The sequence below is a fragment of the Pipistrellus kuhlii genome, unplaced genomic scaffold (genome assembly GCF_014108245.1).
Source record: "Pipistrellus kuhlii isolate mPipKuh1 unplaced genomic scaffold, mPipKuh1.p scaffold_m20_p_8, whole genome shotgun sequence".
Taxonomy (NCBI): Eukaryota; Metazoa; Chordata; class Mammalia; order Chiroptera; family Vespertilionidae; genus Pipistrellus; species Pipistrellus kuhlii.
In genome coordinates, this window is record NW_023425584.1 from 4,613,677 (window position 1) to 4,629,097 (window position 15,421).

A 15,421-nucleotide genomic window follows, 5' to 3' on the forward strand; every position below is an offset into this window, starting at 1 on the left:
GCCTTTGGGACCTAGATCTTATGTATCCTGCTCACCAGCTCTCGGAGGGCAGAGCCTTTGTCTCAGTCACGTTTTCTCAGTGACAGGTGAGTGAGTGAACGAATGGTTCCCAGGATCCTGGTGCTGAGTCAGACCGGCCTGGCCTTGAGGGTACAACCTGGCAGGGAGGTGGGCAGCTGCCTGGGGAGCTGGCCTTGGGCTGGGGCTGCAGAGGGTGTAAGAGGAGAAGCTGAGGGGAGGAGAACCCTCTCCCTGTGGGCCAGGCTGGTGGGGATGCAGAGGGCTGTGAGTGGGGACCCCAGCAGGAAGCAGTGTGTGCAGGCGGCCCAGATTGGTCGGGGCATGGAGCAGGCTGTGCCATGGGCCTCCAGACCCATCTCGTGCCCGCTGTTTGCCCCCCCACCCAGCAGCCATTTTCCCGCTTCGCGGTCTACAACTTCCCTCTCTCCCTGACAGATTTCTCTACTAAATTTGACTTCGTTTCAACACTTTCGTTGGGCAAATTACATTAAGATGGATGTTGCAGGTACCCTTTATGGTTTATTTATCGCGATACTGTTTGTATCTCACGCTTATAAATAACTTATGTTATAGCTTTTGTTTGTGGAAATGTAACTTACATATTTTATTACGCTTTCTGTAAACCTCAGAAAGAATCCTGTCAGGGAAGCGCTCATATCAGCAATCCAAACTATGGGACGTAAAAATCGACACTAACATTATTTTTTAATATGCCAAGGAGGCAGGTTACTCTTGCTGTAGTTTGAAAGGTTTGCTGTCATCGTAAACTTACACCTCAATAAAACATTAAAAAGTCTCCGGAATGATTTTATAAAGTTCACAGAGGAGTAGGAGTAGGTGGCAGAATCCAGAGACACGAAATAGGGGGGCCCTGGCGTTGGACTGGCCTTTCCTGGGGGGAGGGCAGCCACATTTGGGGGTCCCCAAGGGTTCCAGACGCATTCCCTCTGCCCAACAGCCCCCACGCCTGGCCTGAGGACCCAGTGTAAGGGGTTAAGTGGAAAAGAAAGGGGCTTTGGAGTCGGGCTGACCTGACTTTGAATCCTGGCTTGTCCACTTTTCAGCTATGTGGCCTCAGGTCAGACTCAGTTTTCTGATCTCTAAAATGGGGATAATCTTCATCCGACCTTCTTATCGGGAAGCATTACATTTAAACCGGGCAGCAACCTGCAGTGCTCCGGAGGTGTGCACTCTAAATGACTGCGGTTCTAATGGCTTAAGTTTCAGTGTTTGACTTGAAACTTCCCCGCTCTCCCTTTCCCCTCCTCCCCAGAGGAGCCAGTTCTCTCAAACGCCGCCTCAGCCTCCCCACGCTGCTGGGCTGGCCCCACGTACAAAAGGTGCCCCCCTTTCCCTCACCAAACCGTTCCTGTTCTTTGTTCTCATGCTCGGCTCTCCTCACTGAGCTGAGCTGGTGGCCTGTGCCCGGCAGCCGTGTGCCCAAAGGGCCCTCCATACCACAGGCCCCGAGGAGGGGGTGCGCTCTGAGTGGAGGGAGCTGGGGCGAAGGCGAGAGGGCTTCCTGGGCTGCCGAGGCCACCACGCAGTGCAGGGCCTTGAGCTCCCTCCCCACCCCCCACCCCACCTATCCCCCAATCCTAGAAAAGCCAGATTAGAAAGGCCAGAATGGAAACAATGGAAACACCCAGAATACAGCTTCCCGGAGGGTTAGGTTCTGAAGTCAGTGTAGAAGGGAAAAATAAGCAAAGTCCGAACACCTTCCAACTGTTTCTTGCTTGAGCATCAGAGGAAGCAGGAGGCTTGGCACTGGGCCCCTCGCTGCGTGAATGACACCACACGGGTTTGCACATCAGAACATCGGAAGCAGGAGGTGACCTGCACCTCACGGGGCCGTCTGCTCCCCCTCCTCCCACACGCCCGCACTGTTTATTTCTTCCGGTTGGTGAGTCTGCGCCTCTGATGGGATTAGAACACGTACCAGACCCACCTAGTGCTCTTTCGGGGAGGGGGCTGCACAAGTCTGGGGGTACCCTTGTGTGCTTGTTTTACCCTTAGGACCTGGTGTCCCCACACCCACTGCCCCTCGCCCAGGTGGACCCTGGCAGGCTGGGGGCAGGGCCCAGTTCCCTATCAGGTTCCCATTGTTGTTGTTGGTGGTGGTGGGGGGTGGTGGTGTATGTGAGTGCACAGCGTAGGGTCCTGAAACGTCCCAGCTTCCCCACTCCTTCCTCCCCTGAGAACGGGTGCAGACAGACTGCTCTCTCCACCGGAAATCAGAATCCCAACAGGTCTCGGGGAGAAACTTGCAGCCAAGCTCAGCCAGAGAGGAGTGGTGGCAGGAAGTGTGAGGAGGGCTCCCAAGCGTGCTGCTCCTGGTGCCCACCCCGTGCTGCCCCCCAGCGGGGGGTGAGCTGCCCTAGTGACCTCAGTGAGTACACACAGCAAAGGCCACGAGCAACCGAGACTGGTGACGAGGGGCGACTTCCAGGTTGCTCCCTGGCTCCTCTCTTGCCTGCTCTGGAGCACGCTGCCTCTGCGAGCTGCCCCCGAGGAGGACCCCTTGGCAGGGAGCTGAGGCTCTCAGCCCCCCAAGCCACGAGGAACTGGCTCCTGCTAACCACCACCGATGATCACAAACCCTGCCCCTTGAGCCTCCTGGTGACGGCAGCCCGGCCACCAACCATGCCTGCAGCCTGTGAGCCAGACCCTGGAGCGGAGGACCAGCTACGAGTGGGCTCAGATCCTGCCTGTGTGAGCCACACCCCACCTCTGAGTGCCAGCTCCCTCCTCTCAGGAGTGGAAACACTGCTGGCCTCCTCGGGACAGCAAAGGGGAACAAGGCAGGCCAGGGCCCGCGATGCTCAGGACACGTTCGCGGAGTCCGCGCTGAGCCTGTGCCTGCTGCGGGCTCTGGGCTCCCTAAGCAGCCCCTGCCGGGGTTCACAGAGGCCAGGGTGGGGTGAAACCACAGGTGACCTTTGGTGCAGCAGAGAAGAGCAGGGGCACGTTATTTCCTTGTGAGAATCCTGCAAAGGATACTTTGCTTTTCGGCCCGGCTTGTGTAAAGAAAGTAGCGCTGCCTGGGAAAGGCCCTCTGCCAGGCACTCCTGTGGGCGAGTGAGAGCATAAGCCCGAGAAACACGCTTCCCGAGTCAGCCTCTGCGAACGGGTGTTTTCTAAAGGTCAGATGTGCCTGCTCCGGGAACGCGGTGTTTCTCCCTCGAATAAATGCAGTGTGAGGCCGACCCTGGGGAATAGGCGAAGGGGCCCTGTCGGTAACATTTCCTGATTCCCGGGTGCACACACGGCAGACAGACATTTAGAGCTAAACTTGGGTGATGATGCTTTTACTGTGACAAGCCCGTTATAAAATTCCTATCGAGAAAGGTCTCAAGAAACACGGGTCTGAGAGATGAGATGATGACAGGAGCCTGTGGATGTTCTTTCACGTCTCACCAGAAGCAAAGGGCGCAGTATTTATGACGACCCTGGGCCCGAGGACAGAGCAGGGAGCCCTGACAGCCGTCTGACAGCGGCACCTCACGCTAACAGCCTCCTTACAGGCCCTCGCAAACGGCAACGGCTCCCCCTGTCCCGGGAGCGGGGTCGCTGGCCATCCCCATAGTCCTGCGTTTTTGTGGAGGAATGGAGACCTATTCCTCATCCCCTGAATCTCTGGTGCCTAGAACTGATGCCCAAGAACGCAGAGCTGCCCCGAACGTACATGTTAATTAGACACCCCAGCTTCTCAAAGGTTAAACGGAGGCGGAGGCTGGCACCCCCGGGAGTTCTGGCTGGGGTGGCCGGCTGCCCCTGAAGACATCTCTCTGCAGGCAGTAATTGCACAGCTTAATTCTTCTAGACTGAACCACTGCAGATTTATGCCTGTGCAAAGCAAACGTTGTTTGTAAGTCATTTAATTGTGTTACTGTCTCTCAACTTTATCAGATGCTGCTGAGGGGAGAGGCGGGGAGTGCGGGGCTGCCTCGGAGCTCCCACTGCTGCTGCTTCCAGGCCCGTAACAAACGGCCACCATCACAGCATCGGGTGGGATTTGTCTCCAGCGGAACCACGGCGAAGGCTGCCTCTCTGACAACTCCTCTGCTTGATGGCAGAACCATTAATGAGGACACAATTAGGCGCAAACCTGGTTTATTATGTTCTTTGGTTAAATATCATTTCCACCCCCTTTCGGAGCATTATAAGAACAAAGATAACAATCTTTTATAGAAAGACGGAAAACACTTTTGCTTTTTCAGAGCGAAGAATGAATTTACATTGTGCACTATATAAATTCTTATAATCAGGCCAGACTTATAAAAAGGTAGGGCTTTTGTTGTTGCTTGCTTTGAAAAATAGATCTCCCTGGGTCAGCCGGCGCTGCTGTCCGCGGCCCAGACCACAGTCTCTGGGTAAGGCTCCCGCCCGTGTCAGCTCATCATGTCCAGACTGCCCGGGTCGGCGCCGCCCTCGCTGCGCAGGGCCTCCGCCACGTCCCTTCTGAACACGGACAGGTTCTGGGTGAACCTGTGGGAAGAGGAAGAAAGGCAGTCAGGGCTGGGCTGTGGAACCTCGTGACGCCGCCGCCTCGGTGGAGTCAGGACCCTGGAGAGGGCCCCAGGTCCAGCCTTCTTCCCACTCTCACTACCACACCTTTCCCTCCCAGAAGACAGGGTTACCACCCCGGACACTGACCGTTTTGTGGGGTGAATTTCATGGCTATACGATATAAAAACTGGAGGCCAGGTGCACAAAATTTGTGCACAGGAGGGGGGTGTCCCTCAGTCTGGCCTGCACCCTCTCCCATCTGGGACCTCTTGAGGGATGTATGAACGCCGGTTTAGGGGCATTAACTCCAGCCATTAGGAAAATCCCACAGAATGTCCTTGACATACAAAAGTGTGGTTTTATGAATTGTTTTAATAATAATGGCCATTCCTTTAAATAATATCTGCTTACAATACAGCTGGTACTATGTGAATTCAGAATGTTAATGTCACAAAATCATAAAAGGTTGTAGTGGAAATAACCTTGAATTGTCTATTCCAAACTTTTATAAATATTGGAATTCCCTTTTCAAAGATTTTGAATGCTTTTTGTCCTAAGAAGCTTAACCAACTTTTGAAGCAACCCATTTTCTGTGAAACGACTGGGGGACATCTGCCACCCCTGGTGGGGCTGAAAGGACTGGGAGACTCCAGTGGGGCTGAGAGGACTGGGTGCCACCATATTTGCGATGGCCTGATGGTCAATTTGCATATTCCCTCTTTATTAGGTAAGAGTGTTTTTAAAAAAGCTGAGTTACACATTGATGTTATAAAGCATATAAAGAAAATGCTGAAGCTGTTGTGCCAAACACTGGGTTGAGTTTACATATAAATTTATTTAATCATCACAAGTCTTCCCAAAGGCAGGTATTAGCATCCTCATTTTACATGAGAAAACGGAACTCACTACTTCAAAAAGAGGTGCCACACACACGATTAAAACAAAGGGGGGTCACTGGGTTACACTGTGTTCAAATCCTGCTGCATCACTTCTTAGCTGGGTGACCTCTGATGACTACGTGATGGCCAATCTGAGTAGCTACCCCACAGGAAGTGAGAATTCATTGAGCTCAGCAGAGTGCCCGGCGCGGGAAACAGCCAGCCCTGCCGGCTAGTGCACCGGACGCAGGAGTGAGGAGAGCGGTCTGATACCATCTCACATGTGCTCCTGAGGTGGTGCTCAGATTCCCCCCTTCCTCCCCAGGCACTGAGGGGTCCCTTCCTGCCTGACGGGGCATCTGGGCCTGAACAAAGGAAGGTGCCCACAGAGCCCATCCACTTGGCTTGAGCTGGCCTTTCTCACTGCCATGCAGCCTACGGAGGTCAGGGGTAATGACACTGAATTTGGGGGGATTTGACCTCAGAGCAGTGCCCAGGCTGGTGGCTCCTGGACATACTGTGGCTACTGGGATGACTGTAGCCTTTGGAAGATCCCCCTTTAACAAAAGGATGCTACAGGCCGTTGTTTTCCTGAGGACATTTTTTCTCTCCATCACTCCTCATTGTCTATCCTCTCCACTAGAAGCTCAGTTAGTTCCCACTGGGATCCCCAATGCCTGCACAGAGCAGCTTCTCAATAAAAACGTGTGCACCGAATGAAGGGATGAAAGGACGGATTCAGGCATAGCTGATTCCTCGGATTTAGATCTCACGGGCAACTTACCTGTCTCTGTTCTTGACGGACAGGTTCTGCTCCACCCCTTCCATCAGGCTCCGGAAGCACTGGGCCAGGGCCTCCTGCTTGGGGGGAGGCTGGCTGCTGACCAGGCCTGCCCTCAGCTCACCGAAATGCTGCCGGAGACAGACAGGCGTCAGAGCCTGACTCTGGCCCTGGCCCTGGGCCTGGGAGAGCCCCCGAGATGGACTGGCCTGGCTCCATCAGCTTGGGTCCTGACCCTCAGAGGAGCAGTGGTCCAGGCCCACGCAGAACTTGAAGCCTTTAGAGAACTAAAGCAACAGAGGCATCCTAGGGATAAACTATTCTCCTTCCTCATAAAAACCTCTCGCTGTAATTGTCCCACCGTCACCGAACAATTTAGGCTGACGGAGCCCTGGCTTCCTCGGGGACCGAGTACACGGAGATCTACCCGACGCTGCTCTCGGCCGACCGACCACAAGGCTGACAGGGCGGGGAGGGCCGGACTAGAAGGGCCACTGAAGGCAAGGCCCAGGCTCCCACGCCTCCTGCTTCAGTGACTCGCTCCTCACACAATTCCAGGCCTCGTGTTGGTGCCGGCCCTCTAGGTTAGGATGGCGCCAGAGACGCCTGCCCAGTTCCTGGAGAACTTTCCGGCATGAGGAAGCTCCGCCATGCTCGCTCACAAAGCCGCACTGCGCCCTCCCCATCGGCGGGCTCCGGGGCTTTGCACACACCGGCTGCACCCAGCTCCTAATCACTGGGAACGGCCTAATTTCAGCACAAAGGCTACACTTCCACAGTCACGTGTGCCTGCTTCCCAGCCCAAACAGCATGAGATTTAATTTCCATCATACATTAAAACAGCTCACATCAAAAACACACATAATTAATATGGAGTCAGACTAATACTTAAATACCATATATCAGAGGCATTAGACTTAAAAGCGCAATGTCTTCCTGAACAAGATTGGGAATGCACAAAACGACTTATTTTTCCCTTTTATAATGATGCAGTGACTCATACCAAATAGAAAATTATTAGTTTTTCATCCCAAACCATGAAATATTGCCTCCATCAGTAAAGTATAATATTGTGATGTCATAAGCGTTTTCTAAACACTGAATTTGCCCTCATTCCCTCTCAATCATTTTAAAAGAACTGCTCTCCTTTATAGAGCTCGGATTTAAATCACAGGAACACTGCGGGAAGATGAATGGCAGCGCGACTGAATGTGGCGAAAATTGGATACTTCAGCACAGGTGAGTGATGGGACAGCTCTCCTCTTTTTGATATATTTTCTTCTTCTATTAGTTTCCTTCCAAGGCCGGGATCTCAGTTTGAATTTTAATGTGTGCGGCTGCCTCTAATCTCACGGTCTTTCCCCCAGTACTATCTTATTGTACAGACAATTCATTCTCCCGGCAGTAACGCCCTGTTCCCGCTGGCTGCTGGGAGCCAGGCCTTCCGGAGGCGGCCAGAGCGGTGGGGACACCAGGACTGGAGGGGGCTGGCCCTGCCTGGTGCGGAGTGGCTGCTGCCACCACCTGGGGCAGTAGGGGTCCCGGATATAGAAGGAGGCCAAGGAAGGAGCAAAATGTATTATTGCTCAGAATTCGCTTGGAACAGGGGAGGAGGTGAGGTGAGCTCGGAGTGCTGCTGAGCAAACCAGCACCCAATGCGGGCGCTCGGGGGCCAGCAGAGCTAGGCTTGAGGCCCTTGCCTCACGGAAGGGCTGAGGCCATTGGGGAAGGCCTTCTGGGGAACATGGCTTTGCCCCTGGGCGTTCAAGGCTCCTGCCGCGGCTCAGTGGCTCCCCTGCCCTTCAGTGCCAGTGCCTGGCCCGGTGAGCAGCTCCCCCCGCCCAGCGGCCCCTGCGCCGAGGGCCTCCCTGCAACCACACTCACCTTCTCATGGAGCAGGATGAGGCCCAGGAGAGGCCTGGAGACCGACCACTGGTTCCGGCAGTCCTCAAAGACAATGGTGTTCATGAGGACCGACATCATCTGGAAGACAGAGGCTCAGGAAGTCACGGATGCCTCGGCCCAGAGGCCCTCCAGCCCCAGGTCCCTGCTGCTCAACCCCGAAGCGCTCTCCCTCGATGCCAGGGCTCCAGGTGGAAGCCCAGCGCACCTCCCTTTCTGTCTCTCGTTTCACCAAAGAGCTCAAGTTATGGAGGAAACATCCGAGAGAGAGAGAGGAGTGGGACACCCTCCAGGTGACCTTGGAGCCGAGTTTCCTGCTGGCTTAGTAAAAAACATTTTTAATTGACTTTTTAGAAAGAGAGGGAAGGCAACAGAAAAACACTGATTGGCTGCCTCCTGCACAGCCCCTACTGGGGACTGAGCCCACCACATGGGCATGTGCCTGAACAGGAATCGAACCAGCAAACTTTCAGTGCATGGACTCCCACCCATGAGCCACACTGGCCGGGCTCCACTTGTTCTTCACTCACTCACACTTCACTCCACATGTACATCCTTATCTGGTCTCTTAAATTCAAGTCTGCAAGACACCTAGGGGAGGAAAGAACCACTGTCCTTGAGCTAGAAGCTTCCTGGAGCGACCATCCAGGAGGCAGAGAGGGAAACAGGGCGGGGCGGGGGGGATAGGGAGGGCACTGTGCAGGGGGAGGTTGCTTCTGGGTTCCGGAGAAGTCAGGGAAGACTGCACAGAGAGGTAATGTTTACGAACTTCATCAAAAATGTGTTCTAAGCAGAGAGACAGCCAAGGAGAAGGTTGGGAACTCAGGAGGCTGGGAGGGATTCTCAATGGTAAGGAGCCCAGGCTGCAGGCGGGAAGACCATGCGAAGAACCCGGACTTGGTGCTGGTGGCTCGGGGAGGCAGCCATGGGTCTGCGGCAGAGGAGAGACGTGCTCGGGTTTGTGGGGAACATGCAGTGTGAGCTGTGCCTATGGCATCAATGCTGCCAAGCCCGGCAAGTGGTGGCGAGGCAGCTGTGGTCGCTCCCGTGGGGCGGCTGACACGACTTCTGCTTTTTGGACTTTCTCTCCCACCTCTGCCTTGTTTCCTCAGCTCCAGAGTTCCTTCCTCAGGGGCAGGGGAAATGGCAGGGACGTGGCAAAGGCTGACTGTGCTTTGGTGACACTGGTTTCATCCTCTGGCATTTCTGCATTTTAATTTACCCCAAAAGCTCAGGCAAGTGGCTGGACCTCTCTCTCCACGTCGGTTTCATTAGCCATAGAGAGGAAAACCAGAATCCTGCCCAAGGAAGCGCTGAGGATCAAATGAGAGGGTGGCTACAGAAGTGCTGCGACCAGCAGATAGCGCTACAAACGTTTAAGGTATCTAATCACTACAGGAATGGGCTTCCTCGCAGCTCCAAACACCCCCCATTGCACACGTCACCATCATCGCGCTTATGCTGGCTGCACACGAAACCTGCCAGTGCGGCCTGCCTGGGCATCTGGTCCCCCCGGGCAGAGGCGAGGACTTCAGCCTGGTGCTGAGCATCAATGCAGATCACACGCTCCCATGTATAACCTAACAAGCCGCCCGAGTCATAGAGCCACAAATTAAGTTGACAAGCAAAACTAACAGATCCACGGAGACAGCCTAAAATATTATGGGCTTCACGATGTGAAGGCAGAATGGATATCTTAATGGAAAAGATTAAAGTTAGAGGTACCCAACTCCTCCAGTAACTGACAAAGCATCCTGGAGTGATGTGCCAATTACTTTCTACGGTTCTCCCGTGGATTCATTTGTCTGGATGCATGTATTTATGTCTGTAATAAGTAAGGGGATGTTTGAATAAAACACTTTTCTAAAAATAAAGTTAGCTAAAATGGATGATTTTTTTACCCATCCGGAAAAATGGAAATTAGTGAGCAAATCTGCTCAGATGATACTGACGTGGCAGCTCATTGCCAGAGTTCTTTTACCTAATAATCATGGAGGGTGCGGGGAGCAGCTCAACCTGCTGCAAGCTGCTTTGGAGAAGGCCCCGCGTGGAAGAACACCGGTGGGCTGGTACTAGAGTCCTGTCCGGTGAGGGGAGGGGAGAGCTGGGAGGCTGCGGTTACGACGTGAGCAAGCGAAGGCTGCAAGGAGCGCGCTCTCCGATGGGCCAGCCCACGGTCACAGGGCACCGTCGGACGTGCCCAGATCTTTTACTTCGACTGGGGTGGTCCTCCCTGGCATGGCCCATGGAATCTCCTGGCTCGAGGAAGTGCCCCATTAGTTACTGATTATGTACAGATAGCTCAGATGATTGTCTCCTCACAATCACCCAACTTCACTGAGAGTTACAGTGACAAAAATTGTCTACCATGGTAAATAGTAAAAAAGTATCCCTAGATGCCAGCCAGATGCCTGGTGAACTCGCTCACAGCCTGGTGTAAACAATTTTTGTCACCTAATTTTTTTAAATTACGGGGGGGAAAGTATCCGTATTTGGTCTGGCACACGTGTTATATGGATTTTGAATGATGGTGCTTCTGGTCTGAAAACGTGTAACCTTCTAAACAAAGCTACTCTACAAACACCTGACCCGGAAAAACAAACGAAGACAGGTGTTACCCGTGTCTGTTCACACCCACAGCCCGCTGCTGCCACCTCAACTGAGCGGGCACAGCTGCTGACTCAGCGCCTCCTGCTCCCGCTCCTGCTGACGGAGCCCGCGGAGATGGGGCGTCTGCTGGGTGCTCCTGTGGATTGGAAGCCGGGGCGGGAGGGGTAGGGAGACCAACCTGCAAACTTGTGGGTGCTGGGAGCACGAGGGACTTCCTCTGTGTCCCCAGGCCCAGCATGCCATCTGATGCACATCGGAGCCTTAGGAAAACAGCTCTGAGTGAAAGCGGGAATTCAGGAAAACAGTAAGTGAATGAATGGGAAAGAATGAGTGAAATATCAAGTGTAAAGAGCTAAAGACGAAGAGCCTGCTGAACAGGGAAGTGGAAAACAAGCCGGGCCAGGGCAACCTGTCTTGTCCAAGGTGGCTTTGGTTCAGACCAGTGATTTTCAGCCTTTTCATCTCATGGCACACACATAACTAATTACCAAAATTATGCAGCACACCAAAAATATATCTTTTGCTGATCTGACAAAAAATAGGTATAACTTTGATTCATTCCCACGGGACACCTATTGTTGTGTTGGCTGTTGTCTTTGCTTTATTTGACTACCTAAGGCAGTGGTAGGCAAACTCATTAGTCAACAGAGCCAAATATCAACAGTACAATGATTGAAATTTCTTTGGAGAGCCAATTTTTTTAAACTTAAACTTCTTCTAATGCCACTTCTTCAAAATAGACTCGCCCAGGCCGTGGTATTTTGTGGAAGAGCCACACTCAAGGGGCCGAAGAAATGCATGTGGCTCGTGAGGCCCAGTTTGCCGACCACAGGTCTAAGGAAAAAGAGGTCAGTGTCCCTGACTAGTCAGGGATTGCAGGTTTAAACATTCTTGTGGCAAAGGAAGGAAAAATAGAAGGAAAGGTGAGTGACTGAAGAGAAAGTGTCCATGTGCCTAGATCGAGGTGGGGTGGGAGGAGGGGACAAAGTAGGGTGACCAGGGCTGTGCCCAAGAGGGCGTGCCGGCAGAGTGGGAGCCTTAGCTGCTAGGCGGTGTCTTCCTGGGGAGAAGGGTAGCGTACAGACTGTCTGTCCCTCCGGCCAAGCCAGACGGGCCTCGGGTTTGATGTAACGAGTAGCTGAGGAACAACTGACACTAAATGCACCAAACACTCAGGAGCTGCTGAGTGTCAGGGAGCCTTTGGCCAGGACCGGCCGTGCCGAAGGCCAGGAAGAGGGGAAGGTCTAGGTCTGGGAGAGCCTGAGTTCTACCGAGGGAGGAGAAGCTTCCAGAGTGTCTGCACCTGGAAGCAGGGGAGATGCTGTCATGCGCTGGGACTGAGGCCTGGGGCACAGCGATAGGAAATGTGATCCTTCTCAGATGAGATACTAGTCATCTTTAGGGAAAAGGAATCAGGTGCTCTCCCTGTCTGCCTACCGATGTGGTGGTAGTGGAATGTTATGGAGCAGGGGTCCTCAAACTTTTTAAAGTGGGGGCCAGATCACGGTCCCTCAGAGAGCTGGAGGGCCGGACTATATGAACTACTAATTCCTACTGTAACACCTCGGCTGCGCTCACTGCCCAAAAAACCTGGCGGGCCGGATCAGACTCCTCTGCGGGCCGCATGTGGCCCGCGGGCCGTAGTTTGAAGACGCCTGTAATATGGAGAATGGAAGTAATAGACAAATAAGTATATATTTCACTGCCTGCATTAACAGCCTCACCATCCGAGTGACATTAAATCTTTTAATATCTGCACACATTAAGTACACTTGTAAATTCTTGTATGTCTTTGTAGCCTCAGAATAGAAGCAAGTGTTCAGCACTTTAAATGAAAAAAAAAAAAAAAATCAAATGAAACACAAGAGGAGGTGAGCCTCTTTTTTAAAGAGATAAGATTGCAATCAATTAGGTGACCCCTTCTGCCCAGCAAACTCATCTGGGAGCCCTGCTTAGTTGGCCTCTGCAGTGTGAGCTTTGCTTAAAAAAAAAAAAAAAAAAAAAAAAGGAAAGGCTTCTTACCAGTGAAGTTACTGGGACTGGATCCCTCAGCCAGCTGGTCACATGTTACAGCTAGCTGGTCACATGTCCCATCTAAACTGACAGCACGCTCCTCCTCCACCCCGTCTCATGGAAAGTTGAGGGAAGCCTTTTCTCCAAGTGATGAATGACCTAGAATATTCCAAAACTCTTCCGTCTATTGTAAAATTTAAGGAAATACACAAACTGGTTTTGCTGTTGTTTCAATTTCCTCCATTACCAACATTACCCCTGTTCTCCAAACATTCATTTGAATCATTGTTTATTGGGGAAAGAATTACCTGCCAGTCTCCTAGCTTATAGGAAAGAAGATAAAGTTGGAACGCAACTTCAGGATTAATTAATTGAGAGGACTGCATGCAATGTGTCTATTCTGAATGTTACAGCACACATCACAATGAAAACAGTTTTATTTTCCATGGTTGAAATAAATTATCATAAATAATTCATTTCGATGGCAGAGATGTACTGGAGAGCAAGAGCAACGAAATTGACTACACTACACTGTGAGCCTCATTCTTGAATCTTCATTATCCATTGGAAACTTTTTATGAGAAGTAAATCATATTTCAAGTGGCTGCAGATCTCATAAAGCAGCTTGCTGCATTAAAATATAACCAGAGAACCCGGGGCCCTGCGAGGCTGCAGGGTCTGCCACTCAGCTCCAGCTGGGAAACCCTTCCTCTTCTCTAGCTAACATCGAACGGAGCACTTTTCAATTTGATGTGAAATCTGAGCATCACTTGTCAAAAACATAATCTCCATTTCCTCTGGGTAGGAATGGTGGGAAAATGTAAGGAGAGAAGCAGCTTTCAACTCCAAAGTCATTTTCCGCTCCTTTTTATTAGAGTGAAACTTATTTTTAGTTCTAGTTCATGGTCCTGCGTGAATGACTGGCCTATACTAGCCTCAGGAGGGGGTCCCCAAATTAGCCAACAGGTGTGTGAGCTCACGGAGACTAACAAAGGCACGGGTCTAAAAGGACCAGCCTGTCTTCAGAGAATCTTTAACTTAAATCTTAACAAATGCCTAGAGCATCACCAGGGACGGAGGATCTATTCCAAATAGGAACTAAAAGGAGGAGAGGCAGGAGGCAGGGCTTGGCACGAGTGAGGAGCAATTAGCTCCCACATAGGAAGCTTCTGAGGGACCTTCTGAGTGGAAAGAAGGAGAGGTGAGGGCGAGGAGAGGACTGGGCTGAGGCCAGGTTATAAAAGGCCTTTCAGGTTAAATGCAGAGATGAGTCTGGGCCAGTGCATAAATGGGAGCTTTCAAAGGATTTTTGAATATTGATGAGGCTTTTGATTTGGAACAATAGAGGACGGGGAACTGGAGAGTGGCAGGGGGCGGGGGGCGCGGTGGTGGAGGCAGAGAGCATGGGTGGCAGTGGGGAAATGTGGGGGCCTCAGCAAGGCCGTGGTAGCGGACAGAGAAATGGTCACAGTTCCTGACGGCAAACCCCATTTCCTTCCCGCTCAATGAAGTCCCCTAAAAAGCATGACCTGACACTGAAGCTGCACATGAACCCTACGCTTTAAGAACATGGCCTCGAGCCCCACGCAGCCGAGGGACGGACAAGGGGCGGGCTGGGCTGCCCAGCAGTGCGCCTGTGGAGGGGAAGCTGCGGTCCAGCAGACCCACAGGCCAACGATGAGTTTGGGGGGTTGGGGGCAGTGACATGAAGCCCAAGCAGAGGACATATGTATGCATGACAGAGATGATGACAGGCTCATGTTGATGTGAAATGTTCAATGATAAAGCAAACCCTAACCGAGGCCATTCAAGCCCAGGGCAGGGAGGGGAAGCAGCATGCTCCCTCACTGAACAGCCATCACAGCACGGCCAATGAACATCATATTTCACAACAGAACAACACAAGGCATAATGGCACGAGGGCAGCTCCCGCAGTCATCAGAGCAGAGTGCAATGAATATTGTATCGCATAATAAATATATTATCCCTGCAGTAGGAGGTTCAGGGCTTCCCTGCCTCTCATCTATCACGTTCTCCCTGATTCCGTGAAGGGATTTGGTTAGATGGACATAAAACCCTTCATAACCAACAGGGGGAGGATCATTTCACTCATCATGTTCAAAATGATTTGGTGTGGGGAGAGAAAGTATTTTTGTGGAAAATTCATGGGGCCCTCAGAAGCACTTTTCATTGAAGAGGAGTCTAGAGCTCACATCTAACCAGCAGAGGCCGGCACGCCGCCTTTCAGGTTTGAGGGTTTTTATTTATAGTTGTCTAAATGGCATAGCAAGTCCTGGCCAAGAGGCTCGGAAGGTGATTCAATGATGTTACTAGATTTGGAAGCTCTTTTGCCTTCATAATCACATAGGGATCCTGAGAAATGCTAGTGCCTAAGAGTGCTGGGAACCAAACCCCACTCCCTGATGCACTCAGACATTTACTGACCACCTACTTTGTGCAAGGCTCAGGGTCAGACCCGGCGGATGTACAGATTTGCAAGGCACAGCCCTCCAAGAGCTTGCAGTCAAGTAGAGGAGGAAATGCAGAGCATTTAAACAATGATAACACAGTATAGCAAGTGCCCCAAATATATACCAGCACAGGAGGCCTTGAGAGACCTGGGGCGAGGCACGCAGGGACATTGAACTTGTAGAGAATAAGCAAAGGTTGCCAGTCCGGTGGGAAGAAGGGCAGTGAGTGCAAAGGG

General features: G+C 52.1%; 1 protein-coding gene across 2 annotated transcripts in view; it reads right to left on the reverse strand.

Moving 5' to 3' along the window:
• Window positions 1-4,119: 4,119 nt before the first annotated feature.
• RANBP17 (RAN binding protein 17) overlaps window positions 4,120-15,421 on the reverse strand; it is a 216,537-nt gene continuing 205,235 nt past the window's right edge. For both annotated transcript variants that reach the window (XM_036424289.2, XM_036424288.2), the window contains 3 exons: window positions 8,074-8,172; window positions 6,193-6,320; window positions 4,120-4,509 (listed from right to left, as the gene is read on the reverse strand). In XM_036424289.2, coding sequence (XP_036280182.1) covers window positions 4,413-4,509; window positions 6,193-6,320; window positions 8,074-8,172 — 324 coding nt within the window. In that variant the 3' untranslated portion in view covers window positions 4,120-4,412. The remainder of the gene's footprint in view (window positions 4,510-6,192; window positions 6,321-8,073; window positions 8,173-15,421) is intronic.